This window comes from Schistocerca serialis, chromosome 1 (genome assembly GCF_023864345.2).
Source record: "Schistocerca serialis cubense isolate TAMUIC-IGC-003099 chromosome 1, iqSchSeri2.2, whole genome shotgun sequence".
Classification (NCBI taxonomy): domain Eukaryota; kingdom Metazoa; phylum Arthropoda; class Insecta; order Orthoptera; family Acrididae; genus Schistocerca; species Schistocerca serialis.
The window spans coordinates 1,090,121,479-1,090,139,239 of NC_064638.1; the positions used below are offsets into that span (position 1 = coordinate 1,090,121,479).

Sequence of the window (17,761 nt, forward strand, 5' to 3'; positions counted from 1 at the left end):
ATGGCTGTAATCAGTCTCAAAATAGAAAATAAGGCAATTGCAAGGGTCGAGGAACGAGAAATTCATTTTCTCGGACGCGCACTTTTCGATGTCTTTGTGTTTCTCAACCACCCGATTCTTGTGAATGGTTCCTGCTAGAGCCGCTATCGAGCTCCCGCGAGTAGGCGCATGCGCAGTGGCGTCGGTCCGAGCGTATGTCATGCGCGGCCAGACCTCTCGCCCGGACAGTGCACTGGCTGCCGCCGACGAAGACGAGTTACTCGAGGCACGATGGTCCACACTAAAGCAAGTTCCGGCAAGAAGGACGAGGTGAGCGCCTACCAGACACCTTGTTCTGAAGCCTATTTCCTGCTGTTCGCTTTTGTGCCTGATAACCCGCTGCTCATATTTTTGTCCTGTAATTCCCGTTTACAGTCAACTCCATATGCTATCGATATCAACTTCGCCTCTTTGTGATCTAGTCAGGAAAGATTTGCGGAATAATTAACTGTGTATACCCTGCGGTATACATCTTTATTTCGTTACTCTTTTCTCGTGATCTTTGGGGAACTTGTTTGGAGAAGCGTATGCTTTTAAAATATTTTTGGCAGATAAGGTTACAGCAGTCTTAAAATTTTCTCTGAGTTCGTACCTCGAGGGACATAAGCTCAAATTCTGCTCCAGCGAAGTGGCTTTTAGGCCTTCGAGTAGCCTGACCGACACCAAAAGAGACATCTGCAATGTGTCCTCAAAGACCACTTTGTCGAGGATGCGTTCAAGTCTAAACTTCCTGGTTTCTTACATGTGAATTTCTCAGAATGTTTCGATTAATGTTAAGCATATCGGTAACTATCCCGTGGCGACAAAATTAGCTCATCATAAATCTTTTCCTTTCAGTTACTAATTTTTTAGCTCGTTCCAAATTCATAACGATGCTAGACAGATATTCGGACTTGTCAACTGACTTGCTGTAGATTCTTGCTGCAACATTTTAACATTATATATATATATATATAATGTTAAAATGTTGCAGCAAGAATCTACAGCAAGTCAGTTGACAAGTCCGAATATCTGTCTAGCATCGTTATGAATTTGGAACGAGCTAAAAAATTAGTAACTGAAAGGAAAAGATTTATGATGAGCTAATTTTGTCGCCACGGGAGAGTTACCGATATGCTTAACATTAATCGAAACATTCTGAGAAATTCACATGTAAGAAACCAGGAAGTTTAGACTTGAACGCATCCTCGACAAAGTGGTCTTTGAGGACACATTGCAGATGTCTCTTTTGGTGTCGGTCAGGCTAGTCGAAGGCCTAAAAACCACTTCGCTGGAGCAGAATTTGAGCTTATGTCCCTCGAGGTATATATATATATGTGTGTGTGTGTGTGTGTGTGTGTGTGTGTGTGTGTGTGTGTTTTAAAAGCCTATACAGCACACTAGCTAGATTTTGGGTTCTAAGTAAATTTTCTTCTGTTACACTGTTGCGAAGTTCTTGCCAAGTACGTGCTGCATCAGTGTTTTATTTCATGAAACTACGCCTCCACATTCTCTATGTACAATTCCCAAAGAATAATACGCTAAAATCTTTCTTCCCCCGGCAATATGGGAACGCAAACGAAGTCTGTATGAACCTGCATGCAACATCAGCAATTGAAATTAATATATTCATACACAATATTTACCTGAGTTCATTGCTACGTTAAGATTTTCTTATGCGCGAAATTTGTTATTTTAATCTCACAGGATAATCATCAGTGGTCACAGAAGTAATTTTTGGTATTTCTCAAGGATAGCGTCACTGCTATTGAATTGATATGTCGACGATTTGGTACAAAACATTACTTGAACATCATTTTTCTTGTAGATGACAGGATAACCTTTCGGAAAATGTTGCTTCGAAACTCTGCTGTCATTTTTCTCCATTTCAAAATATCAATTTGCTATAGGGAGTGGAAACTAGATCTACAGGTAGAAAAATATTGGGTTCTGAACTTTTCTGTAGTTGGTCACCGCTGAAAACGTGTTACGCAATGGAAATATAAATTAAATTTAGCTTCTGAAATAGAGGTTGTGAAGCTCCTGTCTATTTGTACGGTACTGGCTATCTACGAGGGACTAAGATTTCAAATGTGTACAAAGGAGGGTCTCCGTCAAGAGACTACTCATACGAGAGTGTCGTGACGATATTGATCAACCGAATATGGAAGCGTTTCGGGACTGGAGATGTCTAAACCTCCAAAATATAAAAACGATATTTTACGACCTAGTATCAGCATCCTGCAGTTTTGTAAATGTCGTTGACGAAGGAAGATGTAGAAAACGCAAGCATCTGGCAGTCATTTTTCTCATGCTCCATCCGATAACTGAAAGCAAGGCACAAAAGACCCTTAGTCATGTAAAATAATCTTATGTTCCACAAATTTTCATTACATCACTCAATTGTCTTGTTGCTTCGATGATATGTCATTAATCCTTGTACATGATAATATCCATCAGATTCATTCTTCTTGCGTACAAACTTCAAATGACAGAGTGTATACAATACTGAAGAAAGGACTTTTTTATAAGAAAGCAAAGTAATGTTTGCTTATGAATTATGAATTTCATAATCAAGAGTTATAGTATTGTACAACTTATAAATTTAGCGCATCAGCCGGAGGACAACTCTATCCTGATAATGCTCATGTTTCCAGATAAACTACGTTCCTGTATCTATTCTCTATCGTCAACCACTTACTCAGCCCTCATAAATGTTACTACCTGTTAATTACGTAAAACGAGCCACGCTTTCTATGCACTTCTAAAAAAAAATTAGAAAAATAAATAAATAAAAATATTATAATATTGTTGAAGTCTGATATGTCCTAGCGTCGATACTTCAAACTTCCTTACTTTTGCTTATGTACGCGTAACTCATGGATGTTAAAAAACTATAGAAGATATACATAAAGCATAACTAGCAATTCTCTTTATTATTGGACTTAAAACCAGCCTTAAATTGCTCGATTGCTACTCCTTAAGTTCATGGATGAAAAAAAATCATAAATCAGAACCTCTAATGGTAAACAACATGACACTCAATGACTACAGTTCATAGGCAGTTCTCTTCCCAAGTAACTTATACGTAATTACAGGTTTTCTGCATTACTTAGCGCAACTACTGAAGACAATCATGAGGAACGCCAATTTTTCGCATGCTCTCTTCATGCTCTCATTTATTATTTTAGTAAAAGAACTTATCTCATAATATAGCAATCATTTCGCTAATAAATAATACATTTGAATCGAGCGATGTTTCTATTTGGATTACACCATCTTGCTCAACATCTCACAATGTTGTCTCATTTCTGCCAATAAAAAATTGCCAATATAGAATCATCATCGCGGCTATTCGACTTATAGCAGAATGGCGTTGCACCCTCTCCGGCCTGGATGCACGCACTGATTGGGTTGGGTGGGGTGTCGTAAGGCCATCTCCGGAGCCTCACAGCTGTTGTAACTGGTCCTTGACATCCTGGATAACGGCGCTGGGACAGAGTTGGCGTCCCAGCTGGACTCCGAGATCTGGGGATCTGGCTGGTAATGGGAGTACCTCAACATCACGCAGATAGTTCACAGAGACGCATGGCGTGTGTGGACGAGCATTATCCTGTTGAAAAATGCCACCACGATACTGTAGCTTGAAGAGTCACATATGAGGGCGCAGCGCGTCCATGACACACCGTTGTACATACAGAGTTCCCTCGACCAATGCCAGCCGTGACCTGAAGTCATACCGAGTGGCTGCCTACCCCAGGAGTAACACCGCTGTGTTTCTTCAAAACATCTGAAGAACAGGACCTCTTGGCAGGTTTCTCACCGACCATGGTCATCCGGACTAGTCCAGAACTGCGGTTTATCGCTGAACACAATTCATTAGTAGTCCACACTTCATGGTCATGGCACTACTCCAAACACACCAGTTTGTGTTCTGGTGTTAACAACAGCCAATGTATGGGACGTTAATTCCCTAGTTCGGTTGCTGCTTCTCGTCTCGGACCAATAGTGCGGGATGACACAGCATGTAGCTGGGAGTCCGTTACTTGTTCTCGCGCAGCAGGTGCGGATGTGAAAGGGTTGCGATGTGTTGGTGCACAATATGGCAATCCTTCCTTGTATTGGTCAGACGTGGTCGACCAGAACCTTGACGAAGAGTGTGCCCCCCATCACGTGTTCTCATGCAACTCAATATCGGACCACTGTCACATCCGAATGCTACACATATCCACCTGGCCAAATCGAGACCCTCAATGAGGCCCCTCTCAAACTCTGTCACGTGCTAATAACGCTGTCTCACACGAATACGTGACGTCTCCGCGTCCATCTACATAATACTCCACAAACCACCGTACGGTGTATGACGAATGTCTAGAAGCCTCCTGTGAGCCCTAATTTCTCTCATTTTATCTTCGTGCTCCTAATGCGATATATACGATGGCAGCATTAGAATCGATGTGCAGGCGGCCTCAAATGTCTATTCTCTAAATTTCCGCAATAGTGCCGCGCGAAGCGTCCTCTACTCTTCAGGAATTCCCATTTGTGTTCACGAAGCACTTTCGTAACACTTGCGTCCTGATCGACGCTACCGGTAACAAATACGACCTGCATTCAAGTTCTAAGGCCTCCGATTTTTTTTCTAATTAACTACTCACCCGAAATCGATGAAACTGGCGTTACTTCTCGACGTAATCGCCCTGCAGACGTACACATTTTTCACAAAGCTGACGCCATGATTCCATGGCAGCGACGAAGGCTTCTTTAGGAGTCTGCTTTGACCACTGGAAAATCGCTGAGGCAATAGCAGCACAGCTGGTGAGTGTGCGGCCACGGAGAGTGTCTTTCATTGTTGGAAAAAGCCAAAAGTCACTAGGAGCCAAGTCAGGTGAGTAGGGAACATGAGGAATCACTTCAAAGTTGTTATCACGAAGAAACTGTTGTGTAACGTTAGCTCCATGTGAGGGTGCGTTGTCTTGGTGAAACAGCACACACGCAGCACTTCCCGGACGTTTTTGTTGCAGTGCAGGAAGGAATTTGTACTTCACAACATTTTCGTTGGATGCACCTGTTACCGTAGTGCCCTTTGGAACGCAATGGGTAAGGATTACGCCCTTGCTGTCCCAGAACATGGACACCATCATTTTTTCAGCACTGGCGGTTACCCGAAATTTTTTTGGTGGCGGTGAATCTGTGTGCTTCCATTGAGCTGACTGGCGCTTTGTTTCTGGATTGAAAAATGGCATCCACGTCTCATCCATTGTCACAACCGACGAAAAGAAAGTCCCATTCATGCTGTCGTTGCGCGTCAACATTGCTTGGCAACATGCCACACGGGCAGCCATGTGGTCGTCCGTCAGCATTCGTGGCACCCACCTGGATGACACTTTTCGCATTTTCAGGTCGTCATGCGGGATTGTGTGCACAGAACCCACAGAAATGCCAACTCTGGAGGCGATCTGTTCAACAGCCATTCGGTGATCTCCCAAAACAATTCTCTCCACTTTCTCGATCATGTCGTCAGACCGGCTTGTGCGAGCCCGAGGTTGTTTCGGTTTGTTGTCACACGATGTTCTGCCTTCATTAAACTGTCGCACCCACGAACGCACTTTCGACACATCCATAACTCCATCACCACATGTCTCCTTCAACTGTCGATGAATTTCAATTGGTTTCACACCACGCAAATTCAGAAAACGAATGATTGTACGCTGTTCAAGTAAGGAAAACGTTGCCATTTTATGTATTTAAAACAGTTCTCATTTTCGCCACTGGCGGTAAAATTCCATCTGCCGTACGGTGCTGCCATCTCTGGGACGTATTGACAATGAACGCGGCCTCATTTTAAAACAATGTGCATGTTTCTATCTCTTTCCAGTCCGGAGAAAAAAAATCGGAGGCCTTAGAACTTGAATGCACCTCGTACGGCAAGACGCCTCTGAACTGCTTTGATGTGCTCCATTAATCCGACCTGGTGGGAATTCCAAAACTGGAGCAATACCCAGTGCTGGTTTGTGACAGAAGCTCTTCTGTCTCAAGGTAATTTATTACATTCGAACTCAAAATGTGTACAAGAATTCTGCTGCAAACCGATATTAAGGATATTGGTATGTAATTATACGAGCCCGTTCTTTTACCTTTCTCATACAATAGCATCACCTGCTAGAGCCTGGGGCTCTTCCCTGGGCGAGAGATTTCGCGATAAATGTAGGTTCAGTAACGGGCCAATGCCGAAGAGTATGAGAGAGCAGTGGATTGATTAGTTGAGGTGGCATTTGTACTAAGGTGATTCATCTGAGTAGGTGTACGGAGAGATTATCGCCGCACGACGAGAATTAATAGACTTTGAACGCGGAATAGTGGTTGAAGCTACACGTAAGGAACATTCCATTTCGGATCTCGTTAGGGAATTCAATATTCTGAAATCCACAATGTCAAGATTGTGCCTAGGAAACCAAATTTTAGGCATTACCTCTCACCACAGACAACGCAGTGGTCGACGACCTTCACTTAACGACCGAGAGCATCAACAATTGCGCACAGTTGTCAGTCCTAATAGACACGTAACATTGATTTAAACAGCCGCAGAAATCAACGTGGGGCACACGACGAACGTATCCGTTAGGGCAGTGCGGCGAAATTTGGCGTTAATGGGCTATGGCAGCAGACGACCGACGCTAGCGCCTTTGTTAAAAGCACGACATCGCCTGCAGCGCCTCTTCTGGGCTTGTGACAATATCGGTTGGACAATAGACGACTGGAAAACCATGGCCTGGCCAGATGAGTTCATGATGTTAGTTGACAAGAGCTCAGAGTTCGAGTATGGGGCACAGCACACAAAGCCATGGGTCCAGGTTGTCAATAAGGCACTGTGCGAGCTGGTGGTGGCTCTATAAAGATGTGGGCTATGTTTACATGGAAAGGACTGGGTTTTCGGTTATGTGCGGTTACTTAGAAGCCATTTGCAGTCTTTCATGGACTTCATGTTCCCAACAACGGTAGAATTTTTATGGATGACAATGCGCCATGACGGTCGTAGGTTCGAATCCTGCCTCGGGCATGGATGTTTGTGATGTTAGTTAGGTCTAAATAGTTCTAAGTTCTAGGGGACTGATGACCTCAGAAGTTAAGTCCCATAGTGATCAGAGCCATTTGAACCATTTTGAATGAGCCATGTTATCGGCCCACAACTCTTTGCAATTGGTCTGAAGAACACTTTGGCCATTTCGAGCCAATGATCTGGCCACCCAGATCGCCTAACATGAATCCCATGGAACATTTGTTGGAATAAAGGCGACGTCAGCTCATGCACACTGTCTTGCACCGACAACACGCTCACAATTACGGACGGCTGCTTAGGTAGCATGACTCAATATTTCCGCAGGAGACTTGTTGAGTCCATGCCACGTCGAGTTACTGTACTACGCCGAGAAAAAGGAGGTCAGACACGCTATTAGGAGGAATTTCCTGACCTTTGCCACCTCAGCGTATGTCCTACCAGATCGGGTAACAGCACGAAACACGAACACCACTAATGCGCCGGTGGCCGTTCTCAGTCTCTCAGAGAATTGAACTCTAACCATTTACATATCCGCCGATGGTGTGTATGTGTACGAAGTTACATGGACATCCGACCCAAGCATGTCTTCTGTATGCTTCACAGTTATTATCAGGCAGTGTACCTTCTATCTGTCAATATCACATCCATTACAATTCTAGTGACAAGTTGTCGTAGGAACTATGAATTTGTTATTGAATAAAAACCAAATCCACCCCAAAAAGAGGAAAAGAAAGCTGTGCTATGTGCTGTTTAACAGGATCAGAAAAATTGGTAATATTTGATGTGAATATAGCAACTTCTCAAACGTTCTTATATTAAAAATATATATTCCGTCAGCTATATATCGAATATTGACCTAAATGTTGTTTGATCTCAGTATTTCCCAAGAGTTTCCATCAGTAGGGCTTAATCATGTCGTCACGTTATAGGATTTTTGCTTAAATAGCTAACAGCTACACTGATGGAAGAAAAATCGCAACATGAAAAATTACATTATGAAAAAATTATAAACACATTATTAAATTACATTAATGTAGAGTAATGAAATTTCGGTAATACATTTGTCTAGGAAATAAATATAAATATTTAACATGGCAAGATCATAGGTCAACGTAAGCTCGAGAAAAGCCATTGCAAGTGTGAACTGCTCGTACATTAATAACCGATGTAACCGCCAGAATGTTGAAAGATTTAAAGGTGCTTGCATTGTGTTGTACAAGGTAATGGCTGTCAATTCGTGCAATGGGGTCTATGGCTGTAGCACTTCGTCGGTCAATACGGGGTCGGTTGATACTGTTTTTGGATGACGCTGAAGTTATCGTCCGATGATGGTCTATATGTACTCGATTGGAGACAGCTCTAGTGATCGAGCATACCAAGGCAACATGTCGACTCTCCGTGGAGCATGTTGAGTTAAAACATCAGTATGTTGGCAAGCGTTATCCTGGGAAAACATACCTGGAATGCTATTCAAATGGTTCAAATGGCTCTAAGCACTATGGAACTCAACATCTGAGGTCATCAGTCCCCTAGACTTAGAACTACTTAAACCTAACTAAACTAAGGACATCACACACATCCATGTCCGAGGCAGGATTCGAACCTGCGACTGTAGCTGGAATGCTATTCGTGAATGGCAGAAAAGCAAATCGAATCACCAGATTGATGAACAAATTTCCAGTCAGGGTGCGTGGGATATCCACGAGAGTGCTTCTACTGTCATACGAAATCGCACTCCAGACCATAGCTCCAGGTGTAGGCCCAGTGAATCTAGTATGCAAACAGATTAGTTGCAGGCCATCAGCTGGAATCCTTGTAACCAACACACCATCACTATGCACGAAGGCAGAACCACCTTTCATCAGAAAACGTAACAGACTTCCGTCCTGTTCTCCAATGATCTCTCGCTTGGCACCAAATGGTGGTGGTTTGATGTATGTGGAATACGCGCTACAGGTCGTCTGGCTCGGAGATGTCCTTGGGGTTGGGGTTGGGTTGTTTGGAGGAAGAGAACAAACAGAGAGGTCATCGGTCTCATCGGATTAGGGAAGGAAGCCGGCCGTGCCCTTTCAAAGGAACCATCCCCGCATTCGCCTGGAGCGATTTTAGGGAAATCATAGAAAACCTAAATCAGGATGGCCGGACGCGGGATTGGACCGTCGTCCTCCCGAATGCGAGTCCAGTGTGCTAACCACTGCGCCACCTCGCTCGGTGGAGATGTCCTTCAAGTGACCGATTTGTAACAGTTTGTTGTGTAACTGTCGTCCCAGTTGCTGCTCAGATAGCTCCTGCAGATGCAGTATTGTGCGTCAGAGGTGTACCCCAAACACGCTGGTCTTCTCTTTCGGTAGTGCCCCGTGGCCGCCCAGAGCCCGAGCTTCTTGTGACTGCACATTCTCGAGACTAATGCTGACAACAATAATGTACAGTGGCTACATTCCTGCCAAGACTTTCTGCAGTACCGCAGAAAGCACATCCAGCTTCTCGTAGCCTTGTCACACGACTTCGCTCAAACTCGATGAGCCGGCCGGGGTGGCCGAGCGGTTCTAGACGCTACAGTCTGGAACCGCGCGACCACTGCGATCGCAGGTTCGAAACCTGCCTCGGGCATGGATGTGTGTGATGTCCTTAGGTTAGTTAGGTTTCAGTAGTTCTAAGTTCTATGGGACTGATGTCCTCAGCAGTTAAGTCCCATAGTGCTCGGAGTCATTTGAGCCAAACTCGGTGAGGTGCTGGTAATTGCGGCTTTGTCACCTTAAAGGTATTCTTGATTAATGTCAACTCACCTTTCAGATGTAGGAACAAGCCTACTAACTTTCGTTTATGTCGCACAACTCCTTCTTCGTGCTGCGATTTTTTTTTTCTGTCAATGTATGAGGTGGTGCAGTTATAAGGTGCAGGTCTCAAGGAGTCGTAAGGCTATATATTCATGCTGGGTTACATTGCTCCACTGAAACGACAGTGGGTTGTGAGCACTAAACATGTCGAGGACAGATACAGTTTAATTATCCGTCAATGCCGAGGTCATTAAGAGACGGAGCGCTGCCTCAGTATGTCAAGGACGTGAGCAGGAACAGACCCTGCCCTGTTACGAAGCTATCTGTGCAACCACTTGAAATAATTTTCCAAAAATCACAGGAAAGCCGTATCGAGAGGGCTAGACGGTGATTTGAGTACTACTTCTCCATTACGTTTACCGCATCACTTAATAAAAGTGTACTATGGAACCTTATTTTGAATTTGAAGCCATTTTGACTATTTTTCGACCGTGACTGTCTCAAGAAATATGTAAAGGTTTTTTTAAATTACCGCTACCAGTCACAAACTTTGTCAACTATTGTATTACTTATTTATTTAGCGACATGTTTCGAGGGTTAAACCTCATCTTCAGGCTAAATGGCATTACAAAACCTACTTTACAATAAGGTCAGACTGATATTACACAGTCTTTTCGTAAATGCTGTGGTCATCCTGTGGAAGAGAAAATTTAGTAAGAGGCGATGTCACTTTGGGACACGTTGACTGTTTCAGACTTGTCAAACCGCATAATCAGCTATAGTGAAACATATAAATGAAACAGGACACAGTGTTACAATAGACAACGATCTCAAAGTACTACATAATTTAGAAAAGAGCTGGAAAATGGACATCTTGGAAGAAAAGGAAATATTCATCCATGGCTACATGGGGAATAACGAGATCCTGAATGAAATGACAGACTTCAAAAATTCACATTTCTTTTCCAATTTCACTACAATACTCCCAGAATAAAAGATACATAACATGACAGTCGTTTGACTCTAGCCCCAGCAATAGCTTAGAAATATGTAAAATAAATAGTTTATATCATGATGTGTCAATAATATTGTAACAGGTGTTCAGTTTGTAATGTATTTCGTCAACCTACATCTGTAATACAGTAACAAGACGTGCAGACGACATGTAAACGTCTGGCACCACACAGATCGACAAATCGATGTTGTTGTGGTCTTCAGTCCTGAGACTGGTTTGATGCAGCTCTCCATGCTACTCTATCCTGTGCAAGCTTCTTCATCCCCCAGTACCTACTGCAACCTACAGCCTTCTGAATTTGCTTAGTGTATTCATCTCTTGGTCTCCCTCTACGATTTTTACTCTCCACACTGCCCTCCAATACTAAATTGGTGATCCCTTGATGCCTCAACACATGTCCTACCAACCGATCCCTTCTTCTAGTCAAGTTGTGCCACAAACTCCTCTTCTCCCCAATTCTATTCAATACCTCCTCATTAGTTATGTGATCTACCCATCTAATCTTCAGCATTCTTCTGTAGCACCACATTTCAAAAGCTTCTATTCTCTTCTTGTCCAAACTATTTATCGTCCATGTTTCACTTCCATACATGGCTACACTCCATACAAATACTTTCAGAAATGACTTCCTGACAGTTAAATCTATACTCGATGTTAACAAATTTCTCTTCTCGACAAATCGATAGTGAAATCGAAACCAGCTGTATGTCGACCTGTCCACTGCACTACAGAACTGTTTGTGATCGTGTTTCCAAGTTACTGCTATATTAGTGACAATTTGTGAACAGCGACCAAGAGAGCCACGGAAGTGGATACACCGCAACACATCACAGCGAGACTGCCACACCAGAAGAACAAAGTGAGTGATTGTTACACAACATTTTCATGCAAACATCAGTCCAGCTTCCAAAGTGACATCGCCTCTTACTCGGTTTTCTCTTCTTCCACAGGATGACTACAGCATTGACGAAAAGACTATGTAATATCAGTATGACCTTATTGTAAAGTTGTTTTTGTAATGTCATTTAGCCTGAAGATGAGGTTTAACCCTCGAAACATGTCGCTAAATAAATAAGTAATGCAACAGTTGACAAAGTTTGTGACTGGTAGCGGTACTTTAAAAAAAACCTTTACATATAAGGAACCTTATGTTTTAATGTCTCTTTGACAAAGGAGTTATTGGTCATTTGACACAAATTTGTATAGCACAAGGATGGGACAAGAAGTCGAGCAGTACATTTTCAAAGAAACAGAGATTTGAACCCCGCTCCTCCCAAATGCGAGTCCAGAGTCTTAAGCACTGCAACATCTCGCTCTGCACTTTACAAAGGCTTGAGGCCACTATACAGGGTTATTACAAATGATTGAAGCGATTTTACAGCTCTACAATAACTGTATTATTTGAGATATTTTCACAATGCTTTGCACACACATACAAAAACTCAAAAAGTTTTTTTAGGCATTCACAAATGTTCGATATGTGCCCCTTTAGTGATTCGGCAGACATCAAGCCGATAATCAAGTTCCTCCCACACTCGGCGCAGCATGTCCCCATCAATGAGTTCGAAAGCATCGTTGATGCGAGCTCGCAGTTCTGGCACGCTTCTTGGTAGAGGAGGTTCAAACACTGAATCTTTCACAGAACCCCACAGAAAGAAATCGCATGGGGTTAAGTCGGGAGAGCGTGGAGGCCATGACATGAATTGCTGATCATGATCTCCACCGCGCCGAAAATTCAAAACGTTTGACTTTGTCATCGGGTGTCAGGGCTTGTAGCAATTGTAAACGGTAAGGCTTCTGCTTTAGCCTTTTCCGTAAGATTTTCCAACCCGTCGGCTGTGGTACGTTTAGCTCCCTGCTTGCTTTATTCGTCGACTTCCGCGGGCTACGCGTGAAACTTGCCCCCATGCGTTCAACCGTTTCTTCGCTCACTGCAGGCCGACCCATTGATTTCCCCTTACAGAGGCATGCAGAAGCTTTAAACTGCGCATACCATCGCCGAATGGAGTTGGCAGTTGGTGGATCTTTCTTGATCTTCGTCCTGAAGTGTCGTTGCACTGTTACGACTGGCTGATGTGAGTGCATTTCAAGGACGACATACGCTTTCTCGGCTCCTGTCGCCATTTTGTCTCACTGCGCTCTCGAGCACTCTGGCGGCAGAAACCTGAAGTGCGGCTTCAGCCGAACAAAACTTTATGAGTTTTTCTACGTATCTGTAGTGTGTCGTGACCATATGTCAATGAATGGAGCTACAGTGAATTTATGAAATCGCTTCAATCATTTGTAATAGCCCTGTAGCAAGCTTGTGCAGTGATTCTCGACTTGGAGCTAAGCCTCTTCGTACACTGATGGTGGAAAATTTTCAGTGTTAGTATTTGACCGGCAGTGTGTGTGTGCGTGGGGGGGGGGGGGGGGGATAGAATAGAACGGAAGATGATGGCATAGAGTTCCTGATAACCAGTCTTTGTGGTATTGTCCTGGATTAAACTCCAACCCCCTCCGCAGTGTCTTATGAAGCGAGAGCATGTGGAATCCGATCGACAGAGACGTTGACCTCGGCGACCTCCTTGGTGCTATTCGAGAGGAGTAGCCTATGTGCCAACAACAGGTCTCACCCTCCCCATTTCCTTGATCCATAATAGCATAGACCCACCACTACACTGCGCACGCACTCATTACTGTCATACACACGACACAGATACACTCACGACACTTCATAACAGGAGGAAGGAAGGCAACGACAAACCACATCCACTAGGAACCTGTTCGAAACGCCAATGAAGTATTCCTGCACCTTCTCCCTCAAATGCATTCTCTGAGTATGAGACTCGTTGCAAAGGCTTAGAGCAGACCGTCAGTAACATGTTAAACAGGGATATGCAAGGTGAACCCATATTAAAAATTCATCAGAGAACTATGAACTTTATCCATAAGCAATATCTCAAAATACCCGCTGCTGAACAAGGAAAAGTGTACTGATTTTATTTCCGCTCATATCCAGCGACATCTGGAACATAGCCTCATAACCCTTATTGAAATTTCCTCATTAAAGGCGATGTCTTAGTAGCGCCGCGACTCGCTTGCCCACAAAGACGCGCGAGCTAACTACACAGTCGATAAGTCCTCCGGAAAAATCTGGGTTGGGGCATTGTTTGCTCGCTAGATAAGTGATACTCTGCCAAACAGCTGACGAGATAGGACGTTTCCTAGAGCTATCGCCGTCATTCTTGTTCCGAGATAGCCTATCGATTTTAGAGCAAGTCAGCCTCAAGGATTTAGATCTAATTCTTCCATTGCGTTCCGAAATGCTTATGAACTGCAGATTGGTTTAATGCAGTGGCCGGTAGATAGCCCCACACCAAAACATCGCAACGATTATTGAGTACTGCTTTAGTGCTGCACATGTACAAGATCACATGCATGGAACAGAAACTGCTGCATGTATAACGACACATGATATCCCAGTTTTTATAATACCACTGCACTTTCTGCAATAGCGATGTTCTCTTGAGTCATATGTCATACATAGTTTGAAAGTTGTACAAATGCGATTTTCCCCCTTCTTATTATGAAAGACGAAACAAAAGCATTCCACCAAACTTTCAAAATGCTTTCCTCACAGACATATAAGAACAAAATATGTTGCATGTAGCGGATATGAGAACGTGGTCATTTCTGATTAGAAATAATTTTTCATAACTTGTTAGAGTGTTTTAACATTAATCGTGGGACACACTTAAGGACAGGACATATCAGCTAGAGACGAATACGAGTATTTTAAAAGGCGGCGCCATCTTGCTTGGTTCAACGGTTCAACTAGGAAATATATGACGCACTTCGCGTATACAGCCTACACTAAAACATCATTTTATCAGGTGAAACATCCCCTTTGAACAATTATACAAGACTGTGCTTAAACTGACACACAATATTTTGTTAGCGCAACGCAATCTGACTTTCAAAATTCCATACAAAAGAATGGCCCTGACTAACATTAAACTATACCTTTCACAAATCACTTACCTCACAAAAATCTTCGCTGCTCAAGCTACTGCAATACAGCGAGCGCCACTACTGCCAGCTAAATAAAAGATTCAAACTATGGAAGGCACTAACTACTCATAGGGATAGTTAGCAAATGAAAGATATTAATAGAGAACAAACAATGTATTTACCTTGATATCATCATATATAAATATAGCAGTTCATGACAAATTTCAAAACTCCGCCATCTCTCTCTCCACATCCACCACTGCTGGCGGCTCACCTCCAACTGCGCAACGCTACGCGCTGTTCACATCCAGCTGCCGCTGCCCAACACTACAATGGCAGACAAAAATGCAAACTAGCCACAGACTGCACACAGCACAGCCAGTGATTTTCATACAGAGGTGGCGTTACCAATAAAAAAACCTAAACAGCCTACTTACATAGCCCCCATGCTCCCCACAAAAATTTTTACAAATGGGATTGGGCAGTGGCCAATACAGATTTGAAAAAAATTTTTCATAATTACAATAACAAAGAAATCAAATGCACACACTTATTGATAAAATGTTGGTCAAAAGCTAAAAATTTCTCACAGTCCATAAAGACAGTCCACATTGTTCATCACAGTAAAAATGCAGAGTTTTTCTCAAAGTCTGAGCAGTAAAAGAAAATGCACATAGAAGTAGTGGATTTCCATGCAGTCTTGAAGAAGTAGTGTTGTCCTTCCAACGGAAAGACAGTGCTGACTCTTGACATGCAGACAGGTAATGGGCCACAACATAGCAAACCCACAGCAGAGTCATTCGACGTTTTAAAGAATATTGGTAGGTAGGTCATCACAGAACAGACCCACTGTAGTCCTGGTAGAGATTACGGTATTGGTGGGCCACCAGAGGTGCAGACCCACTGCAGGCCTTGTAGAAATAATGGTACTGGTGAGTCAGCAAAGGTGTAGACCCACTGTAGTCCTTGTAGAAATGGCCAGCAGCCATCTGTTGCCATATGAAACATCCCCTTTGAACAATTATACAAGACTGTGCTTAAACTGACACACAATATTTTGTTAGCGCAACGCAATCTGACTTTCAAAATTCCCTACAAAAGAATGGCCCTGACTAACATTAAACTATACCTTTCACAAATCACTTACCTCACAAAAATCTTCGCTGCTCAAGCTACTGCAATACAGCGAGCGCCACTACTGCCAGCTAAATAAAAGATTCAAACTATGGAAGGCACTAACTACTCATAGGGATAGTTAGCAAATGAAAGATATTAATAGAGAACAAACAATGTATTTACCTTGACATCATCATATATAAATATAGCAGTTCATGACAAATTTCAAAACTCCGCCATCTCTCTCTCCACATCCACCACTGCTGGCGGCTCACCTCCAACTGCGCAACGCTACGCGCTGTTCACATCCAGCTGCCGCTGCCCAACACTACAATGGCAGACAACAATGCAAACTAGCCACAGACTGCACACAGCACAGCCAGTGATTTTCATACAGAGGTGGCGTTACCAATAAAAAAACCTAAACAGCCTACTTACATAGCCCCCATGCTCCCCACAAAAATTTTTACAAATGGGATTGGGCAGTGGCCAATACAGATTTGAAAAAAATTTTTCATAATTACAATAACAAAGAAATCAAATGCACACACTTATTGATAAAATGTTGGTCAAAAGCTAAAAATTTCTCACAGTCCATAAAGACAGTCCACATTGTTCATCACAGTAAAAATGCAGAGTTTTTCTCAAAGTCTGAGCAGTAAAAGAAAATGCACATAGAAGTAGTGGATTTCCATGCAGTCTTGAAGAAGTAGTGTTGTCCTTCCAACGGAAAGACAGTGCTGACTCTTGACATGCAGACAGGTAATGGGCCACAACATAGCAAACCCACAGCAGAGTCATTCGACGTTTTGAAGAATATTGGTAGGTAGGTCATCACAGAACAGACCCACTGTAGTCCTGGTAGAGATTACGGTATTGGTGGGCCACCAGAGGTGCAGACCCACTGCAGGCCTTGTAGAAATAATGGTACTGGTGAGTCAGCAAAGGTGTAGACCCACTGTAGTCCTTGTAGAAATGGCCAGCAGCCATCTGTTGCCATATGAAACATCCCCTTTGAACAATTATACAAGACTGTGCTTAAACTGACACACAATATTTTGTTAGCGCAACGCAATCTGACTTTCAAAATTCCCTACAAAAGAATGGCCCTGACTAACATTAAACTATACCTTTCACAAATCACTTACCTCACAAAAATCTTCGCTGCTCAAGCTACTGCAATACAGCGAGCGCCACTACTGCCAGCTAAATAAAAGATTCAAACTATGGAAGGCACTAACTACTCATAGGGATAGTTAGCAAATGAAAGATATTAATAGAGAACAAACAATGTATTTACCTTGATATCATCATATATAAATATAGCAGTTCATGACAAATTTCAAAACTCCGCCATCTCTCTCTCCACATCCACCACTGCTGGCGGCTCACCTCCAACTGCGCAACGCTACGCGCTGTTCACATCCAGCTGCCGCTGCCCAACACTACAATGGCAGACAACAATGCAAACTAGCCACAGACTGCACACAGCACAGCCAGTGATTTTCATACAGAGGTGGCGTTACCAATAAAAAAACCTAAACAGCCTACTTACACAGGTTGGACTCAACAAATGGATCTAAGCAATATGGGACTTGACATCTGAGGCCATCAGTCCCCTAGACTTAAACCAAACTAACCTAAGGACATCACACACATCCATGCCCGAGGCAGGATTCGAACCTACGACCGTAGCAGCAGCTCGGTTCCAGACTGAAGCGCCTAGAACCGCTCGGCCACCGAGGCCGGCTATCAGGTTGGACTGATCGACCATCAAGTGCGAAT

At 43.3% G+C, this 17,761-nt stretch overlaps 1 protein-coding gene across 1 annotated transcript in view; it reads left to right on the forward strand.

The window, feature by feature from the left end:
• The first annotated feature begins 232 nt into the window (after positions 1-232).
• LOC126416064 (uncharacterized) overlaps positions 233-17,761 on the forward strand; it is a 51,224-nt gene continuing 33,695 nt past the window's right edge. The window contains exon 1 of the mRNA XM_050083544.1: positions 233-309. Within this exon, the coding sequence (XP_049939501.1) occupies positions 271-309 (39 nt within the window). The 5' untranslated portion in view covers positions 233-270. The remainder of the gene's footprint in view (positions 310-17,761) is intronic.